The sequence below is a fragment of the Gallus gallus genome, chromosome 12 (genome assembly GCF_016699485.2).
Source record: "Gallus gallus isolate bGalGal1 chromosome 12, bGalGal1.mat.broiler.GRCg7b, whole genome shotgun sequence".
NCBI lineage: Eukaryota > Metazoa > Chordata > Aves > Galliformes > Phasianidae > Gallus > Gallus gallus.
The window spans coordinates 19,987,744-20,012,008 of record NC_052543.1 but is presented as its reverse complement, the minus strand read 5'-3'; the positions used below and the strand labels follow the sequence as shown (position 1 = coordinate 20,012,008).

At 40.2% G+C, this 24,265-nt stretch overlaps 1 protein-coding gene across 3 annotated transcripts in view; it reads left to right on the top strand.

Moving 5' to 3' along the window:
* Nucleotides 1–24,265, top strand: part of FGD5 (FYVE, RhoGEF and PH domain containing 5) — an 89,660-nt gene that overhangs the window by 45,018 nt on the left and 20,377 nt on the right. For all 3 annotated transcript variants that reach the window (XM_040646755.2, XM_004944732.5, XM_046900214.1), the window contains exons 6-10: nt 6,352–6,497; nt 10,011–10,167; nt 12,552–12,639; nt 15,162–15,212; nt 16,740–16,798. In XM_040646755.2, the coding sequence (XP_040502689.1) occupies nt 6,352–6,497; nt 10,011–10,167; nt 12,552–12,639; nt 15,162–15,212; nt 16,740–16,798 (501 nt within the window). The remainder of the gene's footprint in view (nt 1–6,351; nt 6,498–10,010; nt 10,168–12,551; nt 12,640–15,161; nt 15,213–16,739; nt 16,799–24,265) is intronic.

Genomic DNA, 24,265 nt, shown 5'->3' with positions numbered 1-24,265 from the left:
CTGGAAACCATACTTTTAGCTGCTAAGCTGGAGTCCACCATTGTTTTGATAAATTGGTTCTTCCTCCATCACCAAATACATGTGTTCAGTTAGAGGCTACTATAAGTTTTCCAGTGGACTCACCAAGAAAAATTCTCATAAGATTTGATCGTCTCTATGAATTGGCTTTCTTAATTGTGAGGATGTATGGATGGCACCTTGGTTAGAGACTGAGGGAGAAGAATGTTTTCACTCTTGACTGCTAGTTCAGACATTCCATGGTTCAGAAGAGGTTAAAAATCTTTATGGGAATCTTTATGGATCAGAAATTTCATTTGTGTTTTTTTTTTATCAGGTGTCTTTATCCCTAGTATATCCCATCTCTACTCTGCTGGTGTTTACATGACAGCTACATGCTGTAGTGACATTCAGAAATAACCTGCAGGTTTCTCTGTTGCAATCACATTTGATCTAGAAAGTGCCAGTGATGGAAACTTTACCTTTCCTACACCAGCTACTGTTGGATCTTTATATTCACCTGTTGCCTAGTGTCATATTCAGAACACCTAGAGAAACCACTACTAATTTTACAATGTGTAAATCCCTCAGACTGCAGGGGTATTATTGCCTAGCCAAAGCTTCCCAATACTGTCATAGTATTAAAGGTTACGATAACTAATTACTCCTTTCTGCACATTTGAATGGCATTAGAAATAATCACATCAATAGAAAATGCCACTTTGCTGTGCACTCAGTATTGCCTCAGGTCCCACTGGCAGGTGTCACAAGTAATCACAAGTGGTCACAGAGTCAACACTGCCCTCAAGGTGCAACACCCCTTTGATGGCAAGCTAGGACCAGAGGCTTCCTTGTCACTGTATCTCAGCTCAGACACTTATCTCTGTTTCACCTTGCTCTCATCACCACGTTTTTCAAGAAAACAGCTTTGAAGTGTTCTGTGTTAAGTCTCAAATTCTGTCTTCTTAAATAAACCCATATGTTGGTAATAAAGACAAGGAACTAAACTGCACTCTAGCTGCTTTCAGGAAGGGAAAAAAAAATGCTTCTCATGCGTGCTGCAGGAGCAGTTTCCCATCTCATTTCCAGGCCCGACTGGAAAAGATATTCAGAATAACAGACCCTTTTTGGCCTTTCAGTGGAGACTTCAGTAAATTGATTTATTGCCAAAATGATGGTATTTCCATATACCCACTCTGATATTGAACTGAAAGAGTGGAAACACTGTGTTATCTCACAAATTTGGTATCAGTTGGTGTGGTAGTAGTGACAGTAACCTAAGGAGTTAGCTGTTATTTTCTCCACTTAAAGGCAATGCAGTTCCTTGAAGCTGAAAGTTAAGAATTCATTCTGGAATGGGCAGATGGGACTGGTAGGTCCTGGCAGTCCAAAGAAGTCCCTGATCTCTTGTTACCAAGTTGATTAGCCTTTGCCTGTTATATCTTGCTTTTTAGGTTTTCTTTTGTCCCAGTAATGTAGACTGCACTTGCCAACTTTTTCTCAGTACTTGGTTCTAAACAAAATTCTTACAGATCGCTTTCTAATATTTCAGCCATCGACTCAGAGGAATCTGGGTTATTTGCTTTCCTTCAGCTAGTTTTTTTCCAATGACTTTATTAAAAGTATACAGGTCAAAGTTAGTGTGACCTTGATTTAATCAAACCAAAGTGGAATGTAAAATATGGATCCTCAGTGAACCATAGACTGTGAGCTGCTTATGGCTAAACATTGCCAGGTTTCACTCCTCCATCATTATTAGAGTAATCCATCATTACTCTATGTACTTTTAAACTTAATCGACAGAAGTCAGACTCATGAGAAATATTGTGGTAAGTCCCAGTGCAGCCTAGGGAAGATCATAAGTTTGTCTCTAAGCATTCAGAGAACAGATTTTGAATTTTTGGTAATAAGTTTTACAGTCACTAGATTCTGATGGAAGAAGATAGTCAACCTGTCTCACCCTATTTCAGGACCAGATAAGAAGCAGCTTGGCACCATTCAGTGCACTGTGCAACCTTAGAGGTTTCTTTTTATCAAGCCCCCACTTACTTTCACAACACATTTGGCCATACCATATGTAATGCAGTGAGGTAGGAGGCCAGGAAATGGTCTTTGAGTGGAAAAATCCAAATGCCTTTTTCTAGAAACTAAACCAGCAGAATTACACTTTCACTGGTTTTTAAAGCAAATGGATTTTTTTTTTTCTGGAGAATTGGCTTCTATAGGCAGAGAGACAAATTTTTAATACATCTTTGAAAAACTTTACTTTCAATAACTCACTGTTTACAGAGTAGCATGGTGAAAAAATTCATTCACAGCGTGAATCTCTCCAGGCTGGATGGGCTCTGAAGCTTTTTTTCATACCAGATTTTGGACTGAAGCAGAGCTCAACTGTGAAGAACAACTCCAAAAAAAAAAAAAAAAGAGCAACAAAATAAGATCTTTGAGGTCTGTTCCAACCTAAACCATTCTATAATTCCTGATGTGATGGCTTTAGCCTGAGCAGGGCTCTAACACTACCTCTGCTGTGACTAGATGCTTTGGTTTTATATGTGGTTATGAGCTATCTGACCCCTCAGGAGATCACCAAAAGCCTCTTTTGGGACTTTTTTGTTGTTGTTTTTGTTTTTGTTTTTCTGAGGAAGCACTGTTAGTGTATTCATAACAGAGAGTATTTCTAAAATTGAAGTTGTTTTCCTAAGAAAGCTATATTCTGTAAGTCTTATGGTCTTGACTATAAACCAGATCAGTCTAGATCGTGTCATATCAATATGCTCCCTCCTGACTTCACAGTCACTGGACATATATTCAGCTGAGTCCCTACTGAAGTGTTTTTAATGTTGAACTTTAAAAAAGAATTGGTAAAGATTTTTTTTTCCCCTATGGCTACTGGAACATTTGTCCTTGTTGAAACACAGTAGTACAGCAGTTCTCTAGTAATCATGCTAGGAAACAACAACCAAAACCTGCTCCAGATAAACTATCTCTTCCAACTGTGGTCACAGAATAAGCATTCAATTTAAAAGACTGACTGACTTATACAAGCTGGATCCTCATTTGTCACTGTGGGTCAAAAAAGCACACATGTATAGAAGTGATGTTAGAATGCACCTTTCCTGGGCTTCGTAGACTGTGTTCTTGCGTGTCTGAGCATTTGATTAAAATCCTATAGCCTTGGTGGATCTGTGCCATTCCCAAAAAAGCAACCTGCCAGAGGTATGTTCACTGCACAGAAGTTTAACTCAGGTTGGAGCTGGCAGACAATCTCTTCAGCACTAATCATAGACCATGGCTGTAGCCAGAAGTTTTTGCATGTTTCAGGACGGTTTTGGATGAAATCTGCAGTGACAGATATGGTGCTTTGGATGCACTGCTGTTAGTGCTGCTCTGATCTGATGGGAGGTAGGGCCTTCTGCATATGGTGTGCAGTTGTACTGACTCTTCTGGCTGAAGATATTGTTTAGATCCCTCCACCTGCTTTATTAAGAGCTGTTTTTTTATCTGGAGTGTTTTGTGGTATGATGAACAGCTGAGATGTGGCTGCAGCTTGTAGAGTCAACCAAATGATCTAAGGCAAAAAGTATCTAAGTCACAGTAATCAACACCATCAGGCTAATATCAGTGGAGTGATACTAACATAGCTTCCCTACTTGGCCCCAAGACTGACCAAATTTGAGATACTTACTGCAAGAACCAGCTTGTGTAGGCTGGCTAGCAATAAAGTAGAACACTGCAGTCCCCTAGACTTATTTTCACACAAACACAAAAGAGAGTCAGATAAGGACAGATGGTATTTTTACAAGGCAGGAAGCTTTGCAACCTGCTAGTCTGCAGCTGCTTTGCCAAAACAAGTCACCAGGAGCTTTCAAATCTCATCGTTAATGTGGCCTCTCTACTGAAGTTGTAGTTATTTACTCACTTTTTCATTCTCTTCTCAACCCCATTTTTCCTCATCTCATGCAAAAACTTCAGGCACTTTGTGCCTTATTGGGATTCAGAAATAAATGGAAAAAGCACTCACAAAACAGGTTTCTGAGACATTCTGTGTGACTTCTCAGTTCCTGTTCTTATCACAAAGTGGGATGCACTTAGGTTTCTAATTGTTCACTTATTTTTATAGAAAAACTGAGATACAGATATTTTACCCATGATGACCTGACTACCAGAAATGGGAAATTCAACTCTAAACTCAGCTGATACTCATGGCAAAACACACACCTGTCTAGCTCAGTTTCAACTCCTTATAGGGAATAAAAAGCATAATTAAGCCTGTAATAGTGCTATAGGACCATCCTCAGACAAGCACAGGATACTATGCTAATACTATTCAGTCAGCTGCATCTTACAGCAATACTGAAGAATCAGGTTCTGGAACTACTACCATCTAATTTTATTGAATGAAAGTTCCTGTTTTGGGTTGCCAGACAGGGCTGTGAGGATAAATCATCTGTTTACAGTGTCCTGAGTCATGGGAAAGGTGGCCAGAATCCACAACAAAAAGCTAGGCTTCTGCATAGCACTGGCATTCCTGCCTTGCCGTGTTGCATGTGCACTGCCTTACATCCTGTTGCCACTGTTCTCATTCAGACCTCCATAAAGCCTGGCAGATCTGAATGCCTAAATTCCTCTTGCCACTGTTTGTGAAGAGGGCATCTGCCTGGCAGCAGGAGGCAGAGGAAATATCAGTGTCTAGAAGGAAGCTGGAAAGAGGCAGTGCATCACAACAGCCAGTTTCCTGAAGTATAGCCAGGTGCCAGTCAGGGCTCCTTCACAAGTCTGAAGCAGAGAAGATGAGTCCTACAGGAATCAGGATTTGACCTGAAAACTTTTCAGCATCTAGAGATCTGGGTGAAGGAGATTTTAAGTAATGTTTTGGACAAAAACAAATGCTGTCTGCTCTTGGAATGACTTTCTAATGCCTGGAGATCTAATACAAACTATGACTGCAGTTTCAGATGGATACCTTATTCCTAATTTCCAGGTCTATGCTGGGAAAACATTTTACTATGCAGTATTAATCAAGTACTCTATTATAGACCAGAATAGAATAGAGTAGAATAGAATAGTTCCATTGAAAGTAACCTTAAAACACCAACTAGTCCAACTGCCTGACCACTTCAGGCTAACTGGAAGTTAAAGCTCATTAATGAGGGCATTATATAAATGCCTCTTGAATGCTTACAGGCATGGGGCATCAGCCACCTTGCTAGAAAGCCTGTTCCAGGCTTCTGTTCCAGAATTTTTTCCTAATATCCAGTCTGAACCTTGCCTAGTACATCTTTGTGCCATTCCTGCACGTCCTGCTAATCAGTTCCCAGGGAGAAGAGACTGCCTCCTCCCTTCTCTGCTTCCTTCCTCAGGAAGTTACAGGGAGCAAAGAGGTTGCCTCTTGGCCTCCTTTTCTCCAGACCAGACAACCCACATATCCTCAGCCTCTCCTTGTAGGATGTGCTTTCTAGCTCTTTTACCAGCACTGTTGCTCTTGTCTGGGTGCTTTCAAGAATCTTAAAATCCTTATTAGATTGTGGAGACCAGAACTGTTCACAGTATTTCAGGTGAGGCTGCACCAATGCTAAATATAGCAGAATTGCCTCTTTTGACCTTCTGGCTGCTCTGTGTTTAATGCATGCCAAAATGCAGTTTGCCCTCTTGGTTTCCAGGGCACACTACTGGTTCATGTGGAGTCTGCTATCAACCACCAGCCCCAGCTCCCCTTCCAAAAGTGGATACACATATTGAGGAAATTACATAATTAACCACTTCAGGATAAAATACATGTTTCAGATGATGAAAAAAGTCCCAGTTAAGTTTTATATGGAAAATTATTTGTTCTATAGCTTAAATTTACAGCTTCTTTCTCTCTTCAGGATTTGGATCTGGAGACAAATGATGTAATTTATAGTACAAGATATGTAGAAGTGTGTTTTCTTTTGTATCGTGGGTCTGTGAAGTGATGGGAGATTCTTATCTTTCATTTTTTTAAGAAGCTATATTTCTGGATAAGAAACTGTAAAAATGAGATCAACTACACCCAGAAAAGCAGGAAAAAATAGGAAATTTTTTTAAGTAAAAATTCTTTTTTACTTAAAGGTAAATTCTTTGCATACACAAGGGACTGATGGCTTTACCAGGTGAAATGTTCAATTTTGGATTGAGTTTATCTGCAAATGCATATAAACAATGGATGCAAGAAAATATATGTGATGATGTCCTTGCTTTACTGAAAATGATCTATCACTATGGATAGTGTATCTTAGAATTCCTAGCAAGTGTAGTTCAGGAGTCAGAAAACTGTAATGACAACTTCATAAAATCTCTTAAGTCTGTCTGCCTAATCTCTGTTGTTGCTTTCAGGATTTATATGAAGGTATCTTGAAAGCACTTGGAGAAGAAGATGAACAGGAAGTAGTTGAACTCAAGCAGGGCTTAAGTGAGCTCCCTGAAATGTATGAATTGCACCAAGAGATCCTGGGAGAACTGGAAGAAAGAGTCCTTAAATGGTAAGTAATTAATGGCATGGTTTGTTCAGCCTGGAGAAGAGAAGGCTGTGGGATAACCTAAAGGGAGCCTACAAAGAGGAGGGGAATCAACTCTTTACAAGGGTAGATAATGTCAGGACAAGGGGAAATGGTTTTAAGTTGAAGGAGGGAAGATGTAGGTTGGATATCGGGGGAAGTTCCTTACCAAGAGAGTGGTGAGATGCTGGAACAGGCTGCCCAGAGAGACCGTGGATGCCCCATCCCTGGAGATGTTCAAGGCCAGGCTGGATGGGGCCCTGGGCAACCTGGTCTAGTATTAGGTATGGAGGTTGGTGGCCCTCCATGCAGCAGGAAGGTTGGAGCTTGATGACCCTTGAGGTCCCTTCCAACCCAAGCCATTCTATGACAGTCTTGACATACCCTCCACAGCCCATTGTTTTCTTGGCCCCCTTAGCGGTGAGGCTGGGATAATAGCAGGATGGAAAAGAGAAGCTGAACTACTGTGGCAGATCTTGTATACAGGAAGGAAGTAAATATACAGACTGTCAGGCTGAGAAACTAAACACTAAAACACTCGTGAAGTGCATAGCCCACAGTTCTGAGATGGCCTCATCGGTCAGTATAAGGACAGCCTGCTTCATATGCATTACCCTCTTGCTTTTGCCTTGCATATTCAGTCAAGTCAGTTCACAGTCTTCACCAAGAAGCTTCATACACATAGCTGTGGAAGGCAGGAAGAGCTTCAAACCGAACTGATCTTAAAGATTCTCCACTTGCAGAAATCTACACAGCAAGTGTATAGCTCTCAGACAAGGAGCGCACCTTATTCCCAGTACCAACATGGGTCTGTGCACAGACTGGGCTTCCAAGCCAAGCAGACACTGCTTGTCCACTGAGGGACTCCAGCTAAGCCAAACACTCTTACACAGAACAAAGCCTTTCCATTTTGCAAGCAGTCTTGGTTAACTGGGGAGGTCTTGGTTGACTGGAGTCTAGTGAATGTGACACCCGTCTGCAAGATGGGCAGGAAGGGAATTAAATACCTGTCTGTCTGACCTCAATACCAGGAAAGGTCATGGAGCAGATAATCCTAAAGGTCATCAGGCAGCACACAGTGGATAGTTGAGTGATCATATGCACCCAAACATTAGATTAATGAAAGGCAGGTTCAGCCTTACCTTCATCTCCCTCTATGCCAAGATGACCCAGTTAGTATATGAGGAAAAGGCTGTGGATGTTTTTTTCCTTGCTTTTAGTGAAGCTAATTTCCACAGCATTCTCCTGAAGAAACTGGCTGCTCATGGCTTGGTCAGGCTGTACAGTTCACTGGATGAAGATCTGGCTGGATGTCTAGGCTCAGAGAGTCACAGTGAATGAGGCTGAATCCAGTTGGTGGCCAGTCATCAGCAGTGTTCCCCAGGGCTCAGTCTTGGAGCCAGTTTTGTTTAACATTTTTATCAAGTATCTGGATGAGGGGATCTGATGTACCCTCAGGAAGTTTGGAGATGACATCCATTTAGGCAGGACTGTTATTCTGCTTGGGGGTAGGAAGGCTCTGCAAAGGAATCTGGATAGGCAGGACTGGTGAGCTGTATCTAATTGTGTGGCATTTCTCGGGCCTGTACTTGAATTGTAAAATCTCCATGCACCAATACAGGCTTGAGAAAGAGTGGCTGAAGGGTTGCCCAGCAGAAAAGGACATGGAGATACTGGCTGGCAGTCAGCTTAACGTGAGCTAGCTGTGTGCCCAAGTGGCAAGAAAGGCCAATGGCATCCTGGGCTGTGTTAGAAATAGTGTGGCCAGAAGAACAAGAAAAGTGATTGTCCCTCTACTCTGCACTGGTGAGACTGTACTTCAAATACTGTGTTCGGTTTTAGGTGCATCACTGTCACTACAAGGAGAATATTGAGTTGCTTGGTCATGTGCAAAGAAGAGCAGCTAAGCTGGCAGAGGGACTAGAAAACAAACCCAATTCCTTCAGCTACTCCTGTCTTATTTAGTCGAGGCTGAGGGGAGACCTCATTGTACTCTACAGCTACCTGGATGACCATTGCAGCAAGAATGGTGCTAGTCTTTTCTCTCAGGTGATTGCTAGCAAGACATGAGGAAACAGTCTCAAGTTGTGCCAGGGGAGGTTTATGTTGGATAGGAGGAAGAATTTCTCCATGGAGAGGGGAGTCAAGCATTGGAAAGGGTTGCCCATAAAAGTAGTTCAGTCCACATCCCTGGAGGTATTTAAGAGATGTGTGGACGTGGTGCTCAGAAATATGGTTTACCGATGGGATTCAGTAGGTCAAGTTGATTTTTGGACTTAGTGATCTTCAAGGTCTTTTCCAACCTAGGTGATTCTGTGAGAGAATAAGAACCTGCCTAGAACAGACAAGACTCCAGGATGCCAAGCTCCAGTCTATGAAACTCCCAGAATAACAGTATTTAAGAAAATTGCCTCTGCAGTCCCAAGCTGACTAAATCTACAGCAGCCAACACAGTTCCTTGCTTAAGCTGATCTCTATGACAGACCATGCAGCCCCAAGCTATCATGCTAGGTTCCAGCAGGCAGTGGTCACTGTTAGTGGCCAATCCCATCCCTGTGCTGCCATTGAAGAGTTAATGAAGTATCAGGAGAATTTTTCAGTAATTATCCTAAATACAGGGCATGGGTCTCCTCATCAGTCTTACAATTTCAATTTGAATCACACAGTGAGAAAAGAGAAGGCTACAGAGAACTGTTATATTGGTTTGTGTCCAGCATGGGACTGCTATGAATGGTGGAAAGACTTCAAAAAAACCAACCATTTATGATTTATAGAATCTTAACACAGAGATCTTAACACAGCCACTGTGGTCAGGGAGAAAAAAGTGGGTCATGCTGTTTCAGACCAATAGAATCACACGTGGCATAGGGCTGCACTCATACAGGTTCCCAGGTCACCACTGCCCAGTACCACCACCACTGTACAGTAAGTCATTCCTTCTGCCTGCACTCCCATTGACATTCTATTGCCACAGTATCCCCAGGAACTCACATTTGTCTCTCAATTATGATTATTCTTGTGATATCAGATTTTTATCCCCTCTTCTCCTTCATGAATAATTCAATATTGTGCTACTGGGTGCTGAGGTAGCTAATGGTGGGGCAGTACCGAGCAGGGGGCATTGAGGGAGAACTAAAGATATGATATTACAGCTGAAGACATATTATTCCCCACAGCCAGTTCTCAAAGCCCTGCAGCAGCTGAAAGGTCTCCTAAGAGATGAAGAAGTGGTGTCCTGAAAAGAGACATCCTGCCTGCTACAGACATACAGTGTTGTGATGGCACTATTCTCTGGCACAGCCAGAGAATTGACAGCCCTTCACCAGTCTTTCACTGTGCCTGATCTACGGCAGATCACTTCACTATCTACTGTGTTTGTGAAGTATTTCATATTTCATGCAATTTAAGCTAGTCTTTAGCTGTCACTGTGGCTCTGATGAATAGATCTGCCGTGATGAGAGAGTTTTTGTTTACCTTTTATTCTTTCTGTGGCCTTAGGGAGGAACACCAGAAAGTTGCTGATGTTTTTCTCTCCAGAAAATCAAGACTGAATCACCACACAGCATACATTACACAGTTTGACAAGAATTTGGCTCTGCTAGATGAAACTTGCCTTAAATATTCCCAGCTGGCTACTGTCATTCAGGAGTTTGAGGTAAGGATGCCTTGTTTTTCACTTGTGTTGACACATGGCTAAGCCACAGAACTCACTCAAGGTAATTTTTTAATGCAACTCCATCAGTGTTCACATAGGGTAGAATGGGAGAAGACCTCTCCCTGGTAATAGAACTGAAGTGAGATGATCATATCTGCATCATGTGCCTCTGTCTGCATCTGTTGCCCACACATTCTTCTGTGTATACAGAATATATGTTTGTGAATCTACAGACCTATGAATACGTTTTGCTGAAATATATGCCGGTAGTAGAATAGCTTCTCATTAATATATTCACATATAAATCCCAGTGAGGCTGTGTTCAAATTAATAACTATTATTGTTATTATCAATTTTTTTCACTGCACTTTGCATCACTATTGTTCTGGGCCTAACCAAAATGAAGTTAGGGTTAGATGGCATGAGTGCTTAGCTTTTAGCTGGGGTCAATCCACAACAACTTTAGAATTGCATTTCTCTGCATTTTTAAATGCCTGTTAATGCTTCCTCTGCTTACAGAGGATCTGGTGACAGTCAGCCAACTGAACTGCAAAGAAAGACACCGCCTCCTCTGGCCAAATACAGGGTTCTGTTCATCCAGACTCCTTGAATGATCTCTAAGCTTTGGGCCTGTATCAGTAAGCAAGAAACATATTTTCCAGTTGTCTTAACTTAGTTTGTTCCTGTTGAATGACTCAAAAACACTATCAAGATACAACTGACAAAAATTAAGGCCACGATTCTTGATTATATTTTGAAGTATTTGCAATGCAGGCAGTTCGAATGATTTCAAAACTGTAAAATTATTGGTGGATGGGAAAGTTTAGTTGGATTACACTAACTCTATTGAGATAAAATGGTCCAAGTCATGGTGCTTTAATATGTATCTAGAATCCACGTTTCTTTTTATCTTTATTTGGTAAGAGGATTAACAGTGATTACTTGGGTGGAAGAGGGCCTATGAAGATAAATTAGTGATTGGACCTTCAAGGTTATTTAGCCTGCAGCACACGTGAACTATTAAAGATAAAAATTCATTTCAAAAGACATTCAGCAGTCAGCATTTATGAACAGATACCTTGCAGTCACCACAGTTATTCCCTGTTAGCAGTTAAGCGGAGCCCTGATGGCTCACATTGCTCTGAATTTGAATCTGAAAAATTCTAGGTTTTCTACTGGTAGCCTGTATTACTAGCATCCCTCCTGAGCACTTGGCTATGAACTCCTGTCTTAACTATTAATCCTGGAGACTGGTTCTTGTTTCTAAGAAAGCAGATGGAGCCTCTCCTACAAAGAGAATAGCAAGATTTTACTTTAGAATCAGTAAGCTTTGTTACTTCTTACCCACTTGCATGTGTGCATGCACACAAATGTGGGAGAGGTGTCTATCAGACCTTTCCTATTGCATTTCTTTTAAACAACAGTTAGCTTTCCAGTCTAACAAGAGAGAATTTAGGTCTTCATCCTGTTTCTCTCACCTATGACTTGAGCAGTTAGGGTAATGAAATAACATTAAACATCTCTTCTGCCTGGGGAAATACTGTCTCTTCCCAATCCTTAAAAAGTTAAGTTTCCTATTCTCCCTTTTGCCCTGTCCACTTTCCCAAGTGGCAAACACTGCAGAAACATTAGTCAACGATCACTGAAACCTTCTGAAAACTAAATGGCTTTTGGACTCAGTTCTCATAAAGAACCACCTGGGTTTTGTGCCATTCCCTCAGGGTGTTGCAAACTTTGTTTCTTGGTTCCTCTGGAGATGTGGAAACTTTAGAGAACTGAGTTTTGTGGATTGCTATTGGTTTTGCAGCAGTGTTGAGACACCTCACAGATAAACAGAAAGTTTCCTATTTTAACTTGGTACTTCTGAAGCCACAAGCGATAGGTTGAATCTAAAGGGGAAAAGTAAATTGGAAAGTGCTGCTTCTCCATGTGTGTATTAAATCAGACCACAAGTTCTAACTAAATCACAGGAAGATGCTTTGTTGTATCTTGCTTAATTCCATGTCTTGAAATAAGGTACTAAGAAGTTGGAGGCAGAAGAAATTTTCAGTCAAAAAAAAAAAGAGCTTGTTGATATCTGATACTTCTAACTCTTCATATGCAATCCTAAAACCTTTGTCTTCTGAACAGTTCTTTCTTTCCTCCCTCTTCTCTCTGAGTCCAGACAATTTGTGAGTGATGCCATGGGAAGTAAATTATTATAAGTACTACCTTATAGTTATAAATACCTCTTAGCACTTGGTAAACTGGGAATGGTTCAATAGAATTTTTGCATTCAACTGTTAGTAAACTTTCAGGGTACACATCAGGTGGAGGAGATGACAGCTTGCTGCTGAGGTCGCACATCCTTCATCTCTGTTTCCTCTCCCTTCCCTTGAGGACAGAAGAGCTCTGGTGGAAGCCCACAGAATGTGAAACACCAGCTTTTGAAAGTGGTGCAGCGTGTCTTCCAGTATCGTGTGATGCTCACAGGTCAGTAAAACTAATTCATTCTCAAAGGTATTCAGTGTGCTACACATGGGTGCCATGACAACTAAATTAGCGCTGGAGCAGCATGGGTGAGAATTCCTGGGAACTTCAATGTACTTAATACAGGATTCAGGTAATATCAGGGAGCCTGGGAAGGAGAAGGCACTTCTTTAGCACAACCATGCTTTAAAGATCACTAAAAAGTATACGCCAGGTCTTGTAGCCATTTCTTCCTGCCTTTTCCCTGAGTCAGGAGAGGCAGAGTTCAGGAACCTCATTGCCAGCATACAGGTTTGATTTTATTTATGTCAGTGGCAGTTGTCAGAGGTAATCGGGCACAGTGATCACTGGCAAGGGAAGGCACTCTACAGTGCATGCTGTATGACAGTGGCAAGCACCATTGTCTCCTACTCAGTCAACAAAGCAGTTGTACCCAGTACTGCATCCTGAGCCCCGTGTACAGTAGACCTAAGGCTAGTGCTAAATTTAAGTCAAAATCCCAGATCAATTTCTCCACTTTCTAAGAGGCAGAAATCCAGATTTACATTAACAGTATATGTATCAAAAAGTATCAATGAATCTCAGCCTTGTTAAATTTGTCAGATTAAAAAAAACATCCATACACAAAGATGGAGAAACATTTTAAGAATATGTATATGTGTGGGTGGAGAGGGTTGCTAGATGAGTTATGTGTGGGACAGTAGAAAGGAAGCTACAAATCTTGTTTATACTTAACAGCTGGTGAAAGGCACGACATACTAGCATACTAGGAAAGGACAGCTATAAATGCATCAGAGCACAGCGGCCATATGAATTTTTATTCACAGCACATATTAGCAGCAGTTCCATCTTGCTCCAGATGCTTTGATCAAGGATGCAAGTCATTTTTCCACACCTGATTTTTCCTTTTTAGTAGCAGCAATGAATTCTGGACGCCAGTAGTAGGACTCTTTTTTCTGTCTGTCTAGCTTTCCTCTCTAGTTTTCCTACACTAAGGACTACTTCCCAGACTGAAGGTACCTAGTTGCCTCACATGATTCTTACAGTCTCTTTAGTGCATGCACACAAACACTGCATCTGAGGAAATGTACTCTTCATTTCCCTTTCAGGAATACCCCCATCACAGCCCCAATTTCTCTATCCATTTTCATGGTCTGTGAGGCAAAATGCAAACATGAAACACTGTGTTTTGAGACAGCTGGACTGAGTGACTAGACATTCCCTCCATGCTTGAAGCAACTTGAGCTCCTCCTTGTCCCCCAGTATTGGCATTAACTGGAAACATGAAAGGCTTTTTGTGCACTGTAATTATTTCTGCTGCTTCAAGATATTCCAGAAAATCAGCTACTTGGTTACTAGGACTGTGTGGGTCTGGAACAGTGCAGTCCTTCACATCCTCTAGGCAGTGTGGAGGGAAGAAAAAGAAGGGAGGGGGAAAAAAAAAATACGCAGGTGTTTCTGTGTTCATAACTGTCTGTCTGTATCAGTTAGGGAAGAGTATTTCATCAGGATACTTGTTGCCAGTTACTGTACTTGAGCCAAAAAGAGCTACCCACTCAGTTAAATGTCTATAGCCAAGGACAGAGCTTGCAGCTGTAAAAAGGAATATTAAATGTTGCCTGATTACACTACACTGCCCCTTCCTGCATGACTGAGTGCAGTCAGAAGCTTTCCTGAGCTGATGAGAAAGCCAGGCAGTTATTGAAGCAGCAGGGAGAGGACAGCCCCAGAAAAAGGAATGTATATGGGCAGGTTATTCAAGAGAACAGATATCTGTGAGCAACGCCATTCCCAGCACGTAGGCCTTTTTCTTGGTTGCAGAAATTAAGAGCTTGGATTAATCAGAGATGAATGAAACATTTCATGGTTACACTTAAAAAATGGTAGCACTCTATACTACATCTATTAAAGGCATAAAGATTCAGGCAAGAACAGACTATTTACATCAAGTAGACCAAAGAAAGATGACAAGTGGGTCTAAGTTTGTAGATGATACAAACACAATTCCCACAAATGTAAGTCCTATTGTGTGTAATTTACAGAACTTATTTTGAGAATGTGATGGAGTTAGTTAGTAATCATCGGACTCTGCATGTACAGAAACAGTTTCTTTCCTGTATCTACAGAATTCATATAATACATTTCCTATTAATATAGGAAATGTCATTATAGCCAACACCATTTATTCAGAGGGGAAAACAGAATTCACGAGAAGAATAATTATTTGAATTATTTGCCAAATGGTACTACTCAGCAATTATCTTGGCTGAGAAACAAGGAAATAGTACTGTCATTCTGTGTTGGTTTATGCTGAGTTTTGTGGTGAGTCCAAGTGTGAATCAGTACTTTTGCACTGATTCTCAAAGTAGAATGCAATCAAAGCTGTTTCACTTTGGAAGCAATATAAATCTAATTATTTGGGAATAAAGTAATATAGAACAGTAATATAAAACATTTTATATTTTTGCTAATCCAACTACAGATCATGTGGATCTGAATTTTGATTTGTTCATTATTTTCTACAGATTACTTGAATAATCTTTGCCCTGATTCTACAGAGTATGAAGCCACACAAGGTAAAATGAAATGGGTAGAACAGAAATCCTGTTTCATTAACTCTGCTTCTAAAGGAGGTGCCAGATCTATATTGGAAATATATAGACGGGGATTATTTTTAAGATTTATATTAATGGGTTAGATGTAAGGTCTACAATAATTCATTACTAATTTAACTGAATTATTAAAGGCAAGAACCCTGTCTTTTTCAGTGAAATAAGTGGACTTCCAGTAGTTTTGATGTGATGAACTTACAGAAGGAGAAATGATCATGTATACAGATATGGTGCTAACATTTTACTTCAGCCTCCATCATATGAAAAACCCTAGTCCTCTTTGTCTCCATCCATGCTTGGCTTGGTCATTGTAAATCCAATTGGGATTTGTCCTCCTGCTTGTTTGTATACCATTATCTTGAGCATGCCCTCTCTTCTCTTAGAACTTTGGAGATACCCAGATTTGAATTATATATCTGCATGCTGTATTATTTAAGTCTAAGTAAACTTGAGGTACAGCGCATAAAAATCTATTCTGCTCAATCAAGAACAAATCCTGATATGCAGTTGCTAACACTACCCTTTCCAACACATCGGATGGATAAAGCAGAAGTCTCCTACTTCCACTAAAGTCCAAGGGAGGTTTAGCCTAGGTATGAGTGGTAGTAGCCTCTGGGCTGAAGTAAGAAGGGTAACACTGTATTGATGAAACCAGTTCACCTCTCTTATAGTGAGTGTAAATCCAAAGCAACCCACAGCAAAAAAGTCTGTGACTGAAGGTCAGTCTGTTATGACCAAGAATAGAGTCTCTCACAAAATGTAGGACCCTAGTCACTGACAATGGTACACTGGCTTTAGCAGCAATTTAAGCAGATTTTCAGGCTCTGTCGCTACATTTGCCTATCTTATTTGTGCTTAGTGCATGCTTGTCACATTTCTGGCCAGCAATGGCTCAGATGCTCCCACATTACGCCCCAAAATAGGTAGGATGCCCTGTTCCACAGAAGAAAAGATTTGAGATAAAGATCTAAACTATGTTATACTGTTGCCCTCAGGCCAGCTAACATACCTGGACCTGGGCTTTTTGCCATTGGAGAATCCAGATGTTAATTCATGTCACCACTTCGTACACACTTGTCAAAAAAGCATGATCTATACTCCCTCTTGGCAGTAAGGGAAATTAAGTCACCTGGACTGCCATACTTTTAGATGGTGGAAGCTGGATTACATGAATCTACGCTTACCACAAGCTTCTACTTTCATAAAACTGTAACTGGAAAACATCATCATAAAATATTTTTTGCTTTAAAGGAACCTCATGAGCTCTGTGTCAACACAAACATGATGCAGAGCTTTGATCAACAGAAGGATGTCTCTTCTGGGTCCTAAATTTGTTGGGCAGTTGTATCTTGATGCCAAACAAAAGATTTACAAAGCTGCTGCTAAGGGTTGTTTTTTTTTTTAATTAAGGATATCCTTGTAAACAGAAAGGATTTGGGTTTTCTTCCTCTCTCACATGATTTGTGGTCTTTGTTTTACTTCATTTTTCAGCTGCCTTATTCATTGTTTCTGAAATCGCGGATCGAGCCAATGAGAGCATGCTCCAAGGGGTGAGTCCTACCCTGATACCCTCTCTGCTGATCAGCAGAGTCTTCTCTGTACATCTGATGAAATGACTTCATATCTGTTAAATTCTGAAGCCTCCTCCGGGGTGAAGCTCAAGAGTTTATACAGAACTGGATTAGACCATTGCAGATATGGAATAGGTAGTATAGCTGTGCAAGATTAAGTCACTGTAGCAAGCAGCACAAAGTGTTTTTTTCCTCTTGGGATTGCTGAAATGGGATGTGATACAAGAAAGTGAGAGATGGGAATTTTCATAGTTATGTTTTTAGTCTAGGATGGTTTCAGATATTAAATGCTGAAGACATTAAATATGTGCTGTCAAAAATATAGTCTGAACTCATTTATGTATGTTCTCCTCTATTCTGGAATCCCATTTTACTGAAGAATTCATCCTGGTTTACAGTCTTGTAAATGTTCAAACAGCCAACTGGCTATGATTTTCATAAGCTATAGATCATGGCTAAATTGAGATTTATATATCTAAATAAGTTATGTAGTTCTCTGAAGTAACGAACATTTACTATTAAGTCACTATGACATATTTTTCACGTGATAGTAGAGTCCTAATTTACTGGCCAAGATAGCCAAAGCACAACTAGTCTTATGACCACTTGTTTCCAAGGATCTAGATCTGATTTTTATTTAAGATGACAGGAGTTTTGCTGCTGACATCAGTAAGGTGTCGGCTGGGAGACACAGAGGCAGTAGAGAGGGTCAGGCACGGGGATGCAGCAGGTTCCAGAGAAATTCAACTTGGTGAACTTCCAAGTGGTATCATAACTAGAGGAAGCATCTCTTTTTGCCATACTAGCCACTCACACCTTCAGCTAAATTCTCTACGTTCTCTCCTGAGGCTCATTTATGTAGAACCATGTCTTTGTCTGCACAGATGTAGCATCCAGCGGAAGCAGTTGGTGAGAATCACAGAATGCCAGAAATTGGAAGTGACCTTGAAAGATCATCTAGTCCAATCCCCCTGCCCGAGTAGGAGCACCTAGATTAGGTCACACAGGAATGTGTCTAGGCAGGTTTTGAATGTCTCCAGAGAAGGATACCCCACAACCTCCCTGGACAGCCTGTTCCAGAGTTCTGTTACCCTCACTGTGATTAAGTTTTTTCTCATATTTATGTGGAACCTCCTGTGTTCCAGCTTGCACCCATTGCCCCTTGTCCTATCATTAGATGTCACTGACAAGAGCCTGGCTTCTTCCTCCTGACACACACCTTTTACATATTTATAAGCATTAATGAGGTCACCTCTCAGTCTCTCAGAAGTACCTGTGGTTTTCATAGTCTCATGAAACATTTAGAAACAGTCATAGTAAAGGCCAAAAATTCAAACTGGCTATTTTTTAAGCACTTATGTTCAAGGCGTTTAGATTATGAAGGGGTATGTACTGTTGCTGTGGAAAACGTCAGATATTATGTGGTTTGTGTTGAACAGCATGCAGGTTAGAGAATGAAGCACTTAATTCCAAGCATCCAGCATTTCACCCGATAATGAGTGATTACACTAAAGTATTTCTTTCTCAAAAGGTGACTTGTATCAAGTATTTTGTTGTTGAGTTGAATCACAGTAACTCCAAGTGATGGGGAATGCATGATGTCTTTTGGGAAGCTGTTCATGTTTTAATTCTCACTTGGACATTGTGGACTTTAGCATACTGCCTTGGGATTTTGCTGTGCCTTTGCTAAATTAAAGATCTCTTTCGCAGTGCAAACATCCTTCCACATGGTTAATTACAGCTGACAGTCAAGTCGTTTCTTCATTATTTCATCTGCTTAGCAGAAGATGGTTATTAACAATTACTCAGGCATCATAACGTGAAATCCAAGGGACTAAGAGGAGAAACCTAACCATCAAGGGGAGAAATGTAATATCAACTCATCTTAGTAAGAGTTTGTTTTCAAATAGGATTTTAAAGTTTAAAGAATAAGGAATTTATAAGGAAAGATGTATGCTGGGGGCCATTACAGACACATACCAGCACTGCTGGCTCAGCACATTTCCTTTAATGCCTTTGCCTTCTGGCTGCAGGGTGAATGAGTAAGGCAAATGAACCCAAGAGCCAAGAATCTCAACTCACATCTGAAAATCCCTGCTGCTCAGATTTAAAAGCAGTGTCTCTGATATGTGTGCCAAAGTCATAAATGTAGTCCATGTGTTCATGGGCTGTCTTAGAGCACCACATTCAGTGATCTCCTCATGGCCAGAGACAGAAAAGAGCTGAATCTGGTAATATTTGTATCAGAAAGACATAAGTTGTAGTTAAAAGTACTTACAGTTTAGTGAATAGGAAAACCTGACTTTCTGAATCTGATTCCTATACCTTCCAATATCTACAAACTGAGACTAAGGCTCTGAACCTACTTTTCCTGAAGTCAGTGACAAAATTACTGCAGATCAACATGAAGCCCAGCTAGTAGGTTTCTGGTTTTGCGTGGAGACTATTTCAATCCATGAGAACAGATCAAAACTTTAAGCATCCTGAAGTTTAAGGGTTTTAATGTCAAAACTCAATGTTTGGAACTACATTATCATAGTGAAAACATCAAAAAAAGCTTGGGTTTATTGTTTTGTGTCTTTTTCTACTTTTCAGTGTCAAGCTTCTCAACCCCCCCCACTGTCCCACCACATCTAACTCAGAAAATTTAACATAGTAATATCAGCACGACTGCTATGTTGGTATGGTTCCATGACAACCCAAAACCTTCCAAACCTTCATTTTACGAACAGCATTTCTTTTACTTGTCCTGGTTGCTGTAGGAAACACTGACTTTTTAACAGTCACCACTGCTAGCAATGAACAAGAGCCTGCACACCATGCTTGTACAAATCTGCACCAGAGGAGGTGACCCAATGTCACCACTGCTGAAACGCACCACCCACCCCTCACTGTGCTACATCCACTGTTGGGCTTACATAAGTATTCATTAATCATCAATCACTGTCAATGGGTGCCACTTTTTCCACATGGAGGAGTTCATTTTTATACTTCTGCTTCATATACACCTCCATGTCAGATTGCCCCTCTGCTGCCATTTGTCACACAGCAACAAAATGAAATGATATTGTCAGGAAAGTTCAACCTTAGGCATTACTGTTGGAGCAGCCGTTGTATTTTATCACCAGCCATTATAGCAGGCAGAATGAGGACAAAAGTTGTGAGGGAAGTTTTTGAAGGTGGAATGATAGTTGCGTTGCAGTCATACACGTAATAGTGAAAAAGAAGGAAAGGAGAAAGACAGAAGTGTTAACAGAAAAGAGATGTGTGGAAATAATGGTATTATACAGACTTTTTGCAAAAAACTTTCACCAATAATCAATAATTGATTACTATATAAACACTATACTGCTACCAAGTCAAACAAGCACATTCAGACAGCAGGGAGGATGTTGTCTAACAAACCTAAATTGTAATAGTTTTTCAATGTTTGATTTTCTTTCTCCTCAGGCACAGACTTCACAGTCATACTTTTTCATTAACAAAGCATTCTTTGTAACAAAATTAAATATATATTTAATTATATAACTGAGATCTCAGGTTTCCACCATAATCTCACAGGTTTAGGGATACCTATATTAGAGGTTGAGAATTGCAGGAGCTCAGTTTCTATCAGAACAAGGTCACACATCTTTTTGTGGTACCTCTGCTTCCTTAGGTTTTATTCAAATGTATGGGAGATTTGTATGAATTCTTCTCTGAAACAAAGTATACACAAGTGGACAGACTCAGATTTTCATTCACATTGCAGTGGAGTTATATTACTGGTGAAAATAGTCATGGAAGTTCAAATCCTGTTTTTTTTTTTTTTTTTTTTTTTTTTTTTTTAATATAAGCCAAATAACTCAATTTTGGATTTTACCTATGGAGAGAACCTCCAAGAAAATATCAACAGAAGGCATCAGTGTTGGGCTGGATGCAGTTTCACTAAGACATGGGTGTTGGTTTTCTGAAAGTGCTTACAAATCTTTCAGCTGACTCATTTTGACAATAGCTGAGTTTTGTGTGGCTTAGATTGGTTCTGCAGGAAGCCACACCATGCAGGAAGGAAATCTGGTAGTAAGCAACAGTTGTCAAAACAGCAAATAGAGATTCCCTGATACTTATGGCTAAGGAATAAGCAACTTCCTTTGAAGTGGTAGTGATTAGTTTGTTTTTTCATACTTTTTATGAAAGATTTATATTTACTTACTTATATTACTTTGTGGTGCACTGCTGTGAAATGATTTTTATCTCCACTAATCCATGCTTTAATTTGAAGAACATTACCAGACCCTCTGTTTTACAGATGAAATAGGCTGTATAATATTTACTTTTAATAATGTCTGTTTGGGAACAATTTCATCACACATTCCACACTGACTTTTACACTTCATTTTTTTTATCATATTGTCAGAGCACATCTGCTCTTTTTGAAGCTATGGCCTGGAAGAGATGAAATAAAATTTCCTTCTTTCCTGTCTGTGTGAATCTCATGTTCAATATTCTGTGAAATCAGAGGCTGTCCTCCTAATTAATATTCCAACCAAGAAGACTATCACCAGAGGTTCTGTTCTTTCTCTCAGATTTTCAAAAATACAAAGAATTTTAGAAGTGTCTTTAATTACATTGCAGTCTGAACGAAGTAACTCAATTTAGTGTTAGTAACTTGACATGCACTCAGCTGAAGTTCTAGCAATAATTTAGGTTTGGCATGTATTGGGAATGAGGAAGTATTCTGCTGCCATTTATTAATACATCAAACTACACTCCAAATATCAGACAGGAATACTGAATTATGATCTACATCTTCTGCAGAATATGAAAGATTTGTTATTGTTTTTTTTTTTTTGTTTTATTATAATAACACTTCAGCACACTTCCCCTGGGAACTATTAGCCCAGGATTTTCAGACATATTAGCATATTAACTATCTGCCATAGCATTTTTTTCAAGTATGAAAATATTATTGGCAGTTTACGAATGTGCAAGTAGAGGCAGAAGCTGTGCCATCACCACGTAGCACTGAGTCTATCTGTAACTCTAGGAGACATCCACTACTTGAACTGAGCAGGGTTTGCATTGCTTTCCAAACTTCTACGATCTTTTAGAGGCCTTGAGATGCTAAAAGAGTAATATATTGTAGCTGTTAGCAGCTGGTGACTTCCTGAGGAGGCAGTACTCCTTTGTAGATGCAATGATAATGTTGCTTGCCATATGGAAGCTGCAGTTCATTGCTAACCTCTGCAGAGAAGGATTTTAGCACTCTTAAATCTGCAGTACTAACTGGGTGGAGCTTTGTTTTAATTTTGGAATTCCAGCTTGAGAGGGGTATTTAACAGGGAGAATGATCAGGGTTTTAAGAAAAATGAAGAAAACTATATATGTAGACAGAGTGTTATAGGGAACTCTAAGAAAATTATACCCTCCTAAGCTGCCCACATTTCCAGATAAATCACAGTCCTTTGCGTGTAATGTCTGTTTGACTTCCTACAGGAAATGAGTTTGATACATCTTTTGTCCATTTTCTGGTGAACATATGTCCATATTGCAAAAGTTGGCATTACAACAGGCATGTCTACGAGCGGTCCTAAGAAAAGCTGAAGTGTATCTGACCTGCTGCAACTGAATTCTTCTCTCACACTTGTAGAAATCCCAGTGTGTAGCACTAGCACTTGCCAAGAGTGTGCTCACAAGAAGGTAGTGTCTTTTCTACAGATGAAGAATGGGCTTTCATTCTGGAAGATGTTATTTTGACAGGTTTTGCTAGGGCTAGAATACTTTTTAGTGATGGGGAAGTCCTCTGCAAATGTCTTCTTCAAATGTCAACTGTCGCATTGTAGCTGATGATTCCTGTGCTATTAATTTATATATTGTTTCAATTTTGTTAGCCTGTAGTATTTTAGAAGTTACCTGAAAAATTCCATTTGTTGGTTCCTGCACTGCAAAAGATATACCTGATGGCTGAAAGTGTTGCAAATATGTCAACTGCCAGTTATGTTGTGTGGTCACAATGCAGCCTTGTGCTAGTCAAGGCTTGTAGGTATTCTGATGTGTTTGGTATGTGGTTATTGATTTAGAAGTAAACCTTGCTAAATAAGTGTAATTTTTCACCAGAGCAGTAACATACAGAGGTATTTCAGGTTTATCTCAAGAAGCAAGCTGAGATAGCTACATTAATTGTTAGCTGAAATTCGACATAAATTAGCCTCAAAGAACATCATGCTGACATAGATATGCTTCTTCTGATATCTGTGATGGCTTTCTAAATTAGCTGATTCTGCAGACATCACTGACGTGTGCATCTCAGATATATCCTTGATTGCACTGTACAGTCTAATAGAATCTCACTAAGCCTGGGGATAGCTTAAAGTCAGTCAGTGCAGCAAAGGTGAACATGTCATTCTCTGCCATAGCAGAAAGCAGTAGTTAAAGGCTTCCAGATCATGAAGCTATGTCAAATATGATACTTAGTCAGTAGCTTTTCTGTGTGTGTGTAATCAGGGAGTTAGAACACAATAGCTAACTTGGACAAGAGAATTCTAAATTTTGGATACATTCTAGTGATATCTCATTGCTGTTGTGCAGCCCGTTTTAGTGCTTAGACTAGATAAAACCACAGCTGAAACCTGCGTACAAGCCTGGGTTTTAGCAGCAGCATCTGCTACATGGAAGAAGATTTGAAAAGACTCTAACAATATTGTTCAGATGCAGATCCTCCTCCCTCTTCTACATATTCCATCCAATATGATCTTTGTTTTAATGACTGTAGAGACTTAATTAGATTAATTTTATTTACCATCTTCATAGATAAATTAATGCCATGTGCCCATACCCTGTCTGTGCTCTCAACTCAGGCAGGCAGTTGTATGCGAATTGCTAAGTCACAGTCTGAACTGATGATTGAGCACCTGGTGAACGAACACAGCCAGCCCTGGGAGCACAGGTGAAAGCAATTCATCTGTGCAACTGGAAGGGGTGGAACCTAGTTCTACCACTCTCTAAGCCTTATTTAAGGGCTGGTTGCCCCAGGGAAGAATCTCTACATGGGGATCCCTCCTTTTGGAGTATTTGGTGAGCCCTGATCTGTGGGGTGGGTAAGCAAATCTTTATTTCTTTGACTGTATTGTGACTTTTGCTTTTTTTGGGTGATTCAGAACTGGTTACCTGCCACTGCCTTTTCCTACAGCAGTTGATAGTATCAGAATCTGATAATGAGCTTCTTGATCTTTGTAAATCATCAAGAGAGATACAATAGTAATGCCTTCTTACTAGTTAAGCTTCTGAATTCCCCAGTTTGAAGTCACTAATCTGCTAGTGCAGAATATAAACCCCCAGATAATCCTAGCACTGGCCTTACTGTATTAAAGCGTGCTTTGAATTAGCCAGGTTATGCTACTAATAAGTAAGCCTTTGGAGTAGTTACTGTATTTAGTCCCTGCTTCCAGTTCCTTGGTTCACAGATCA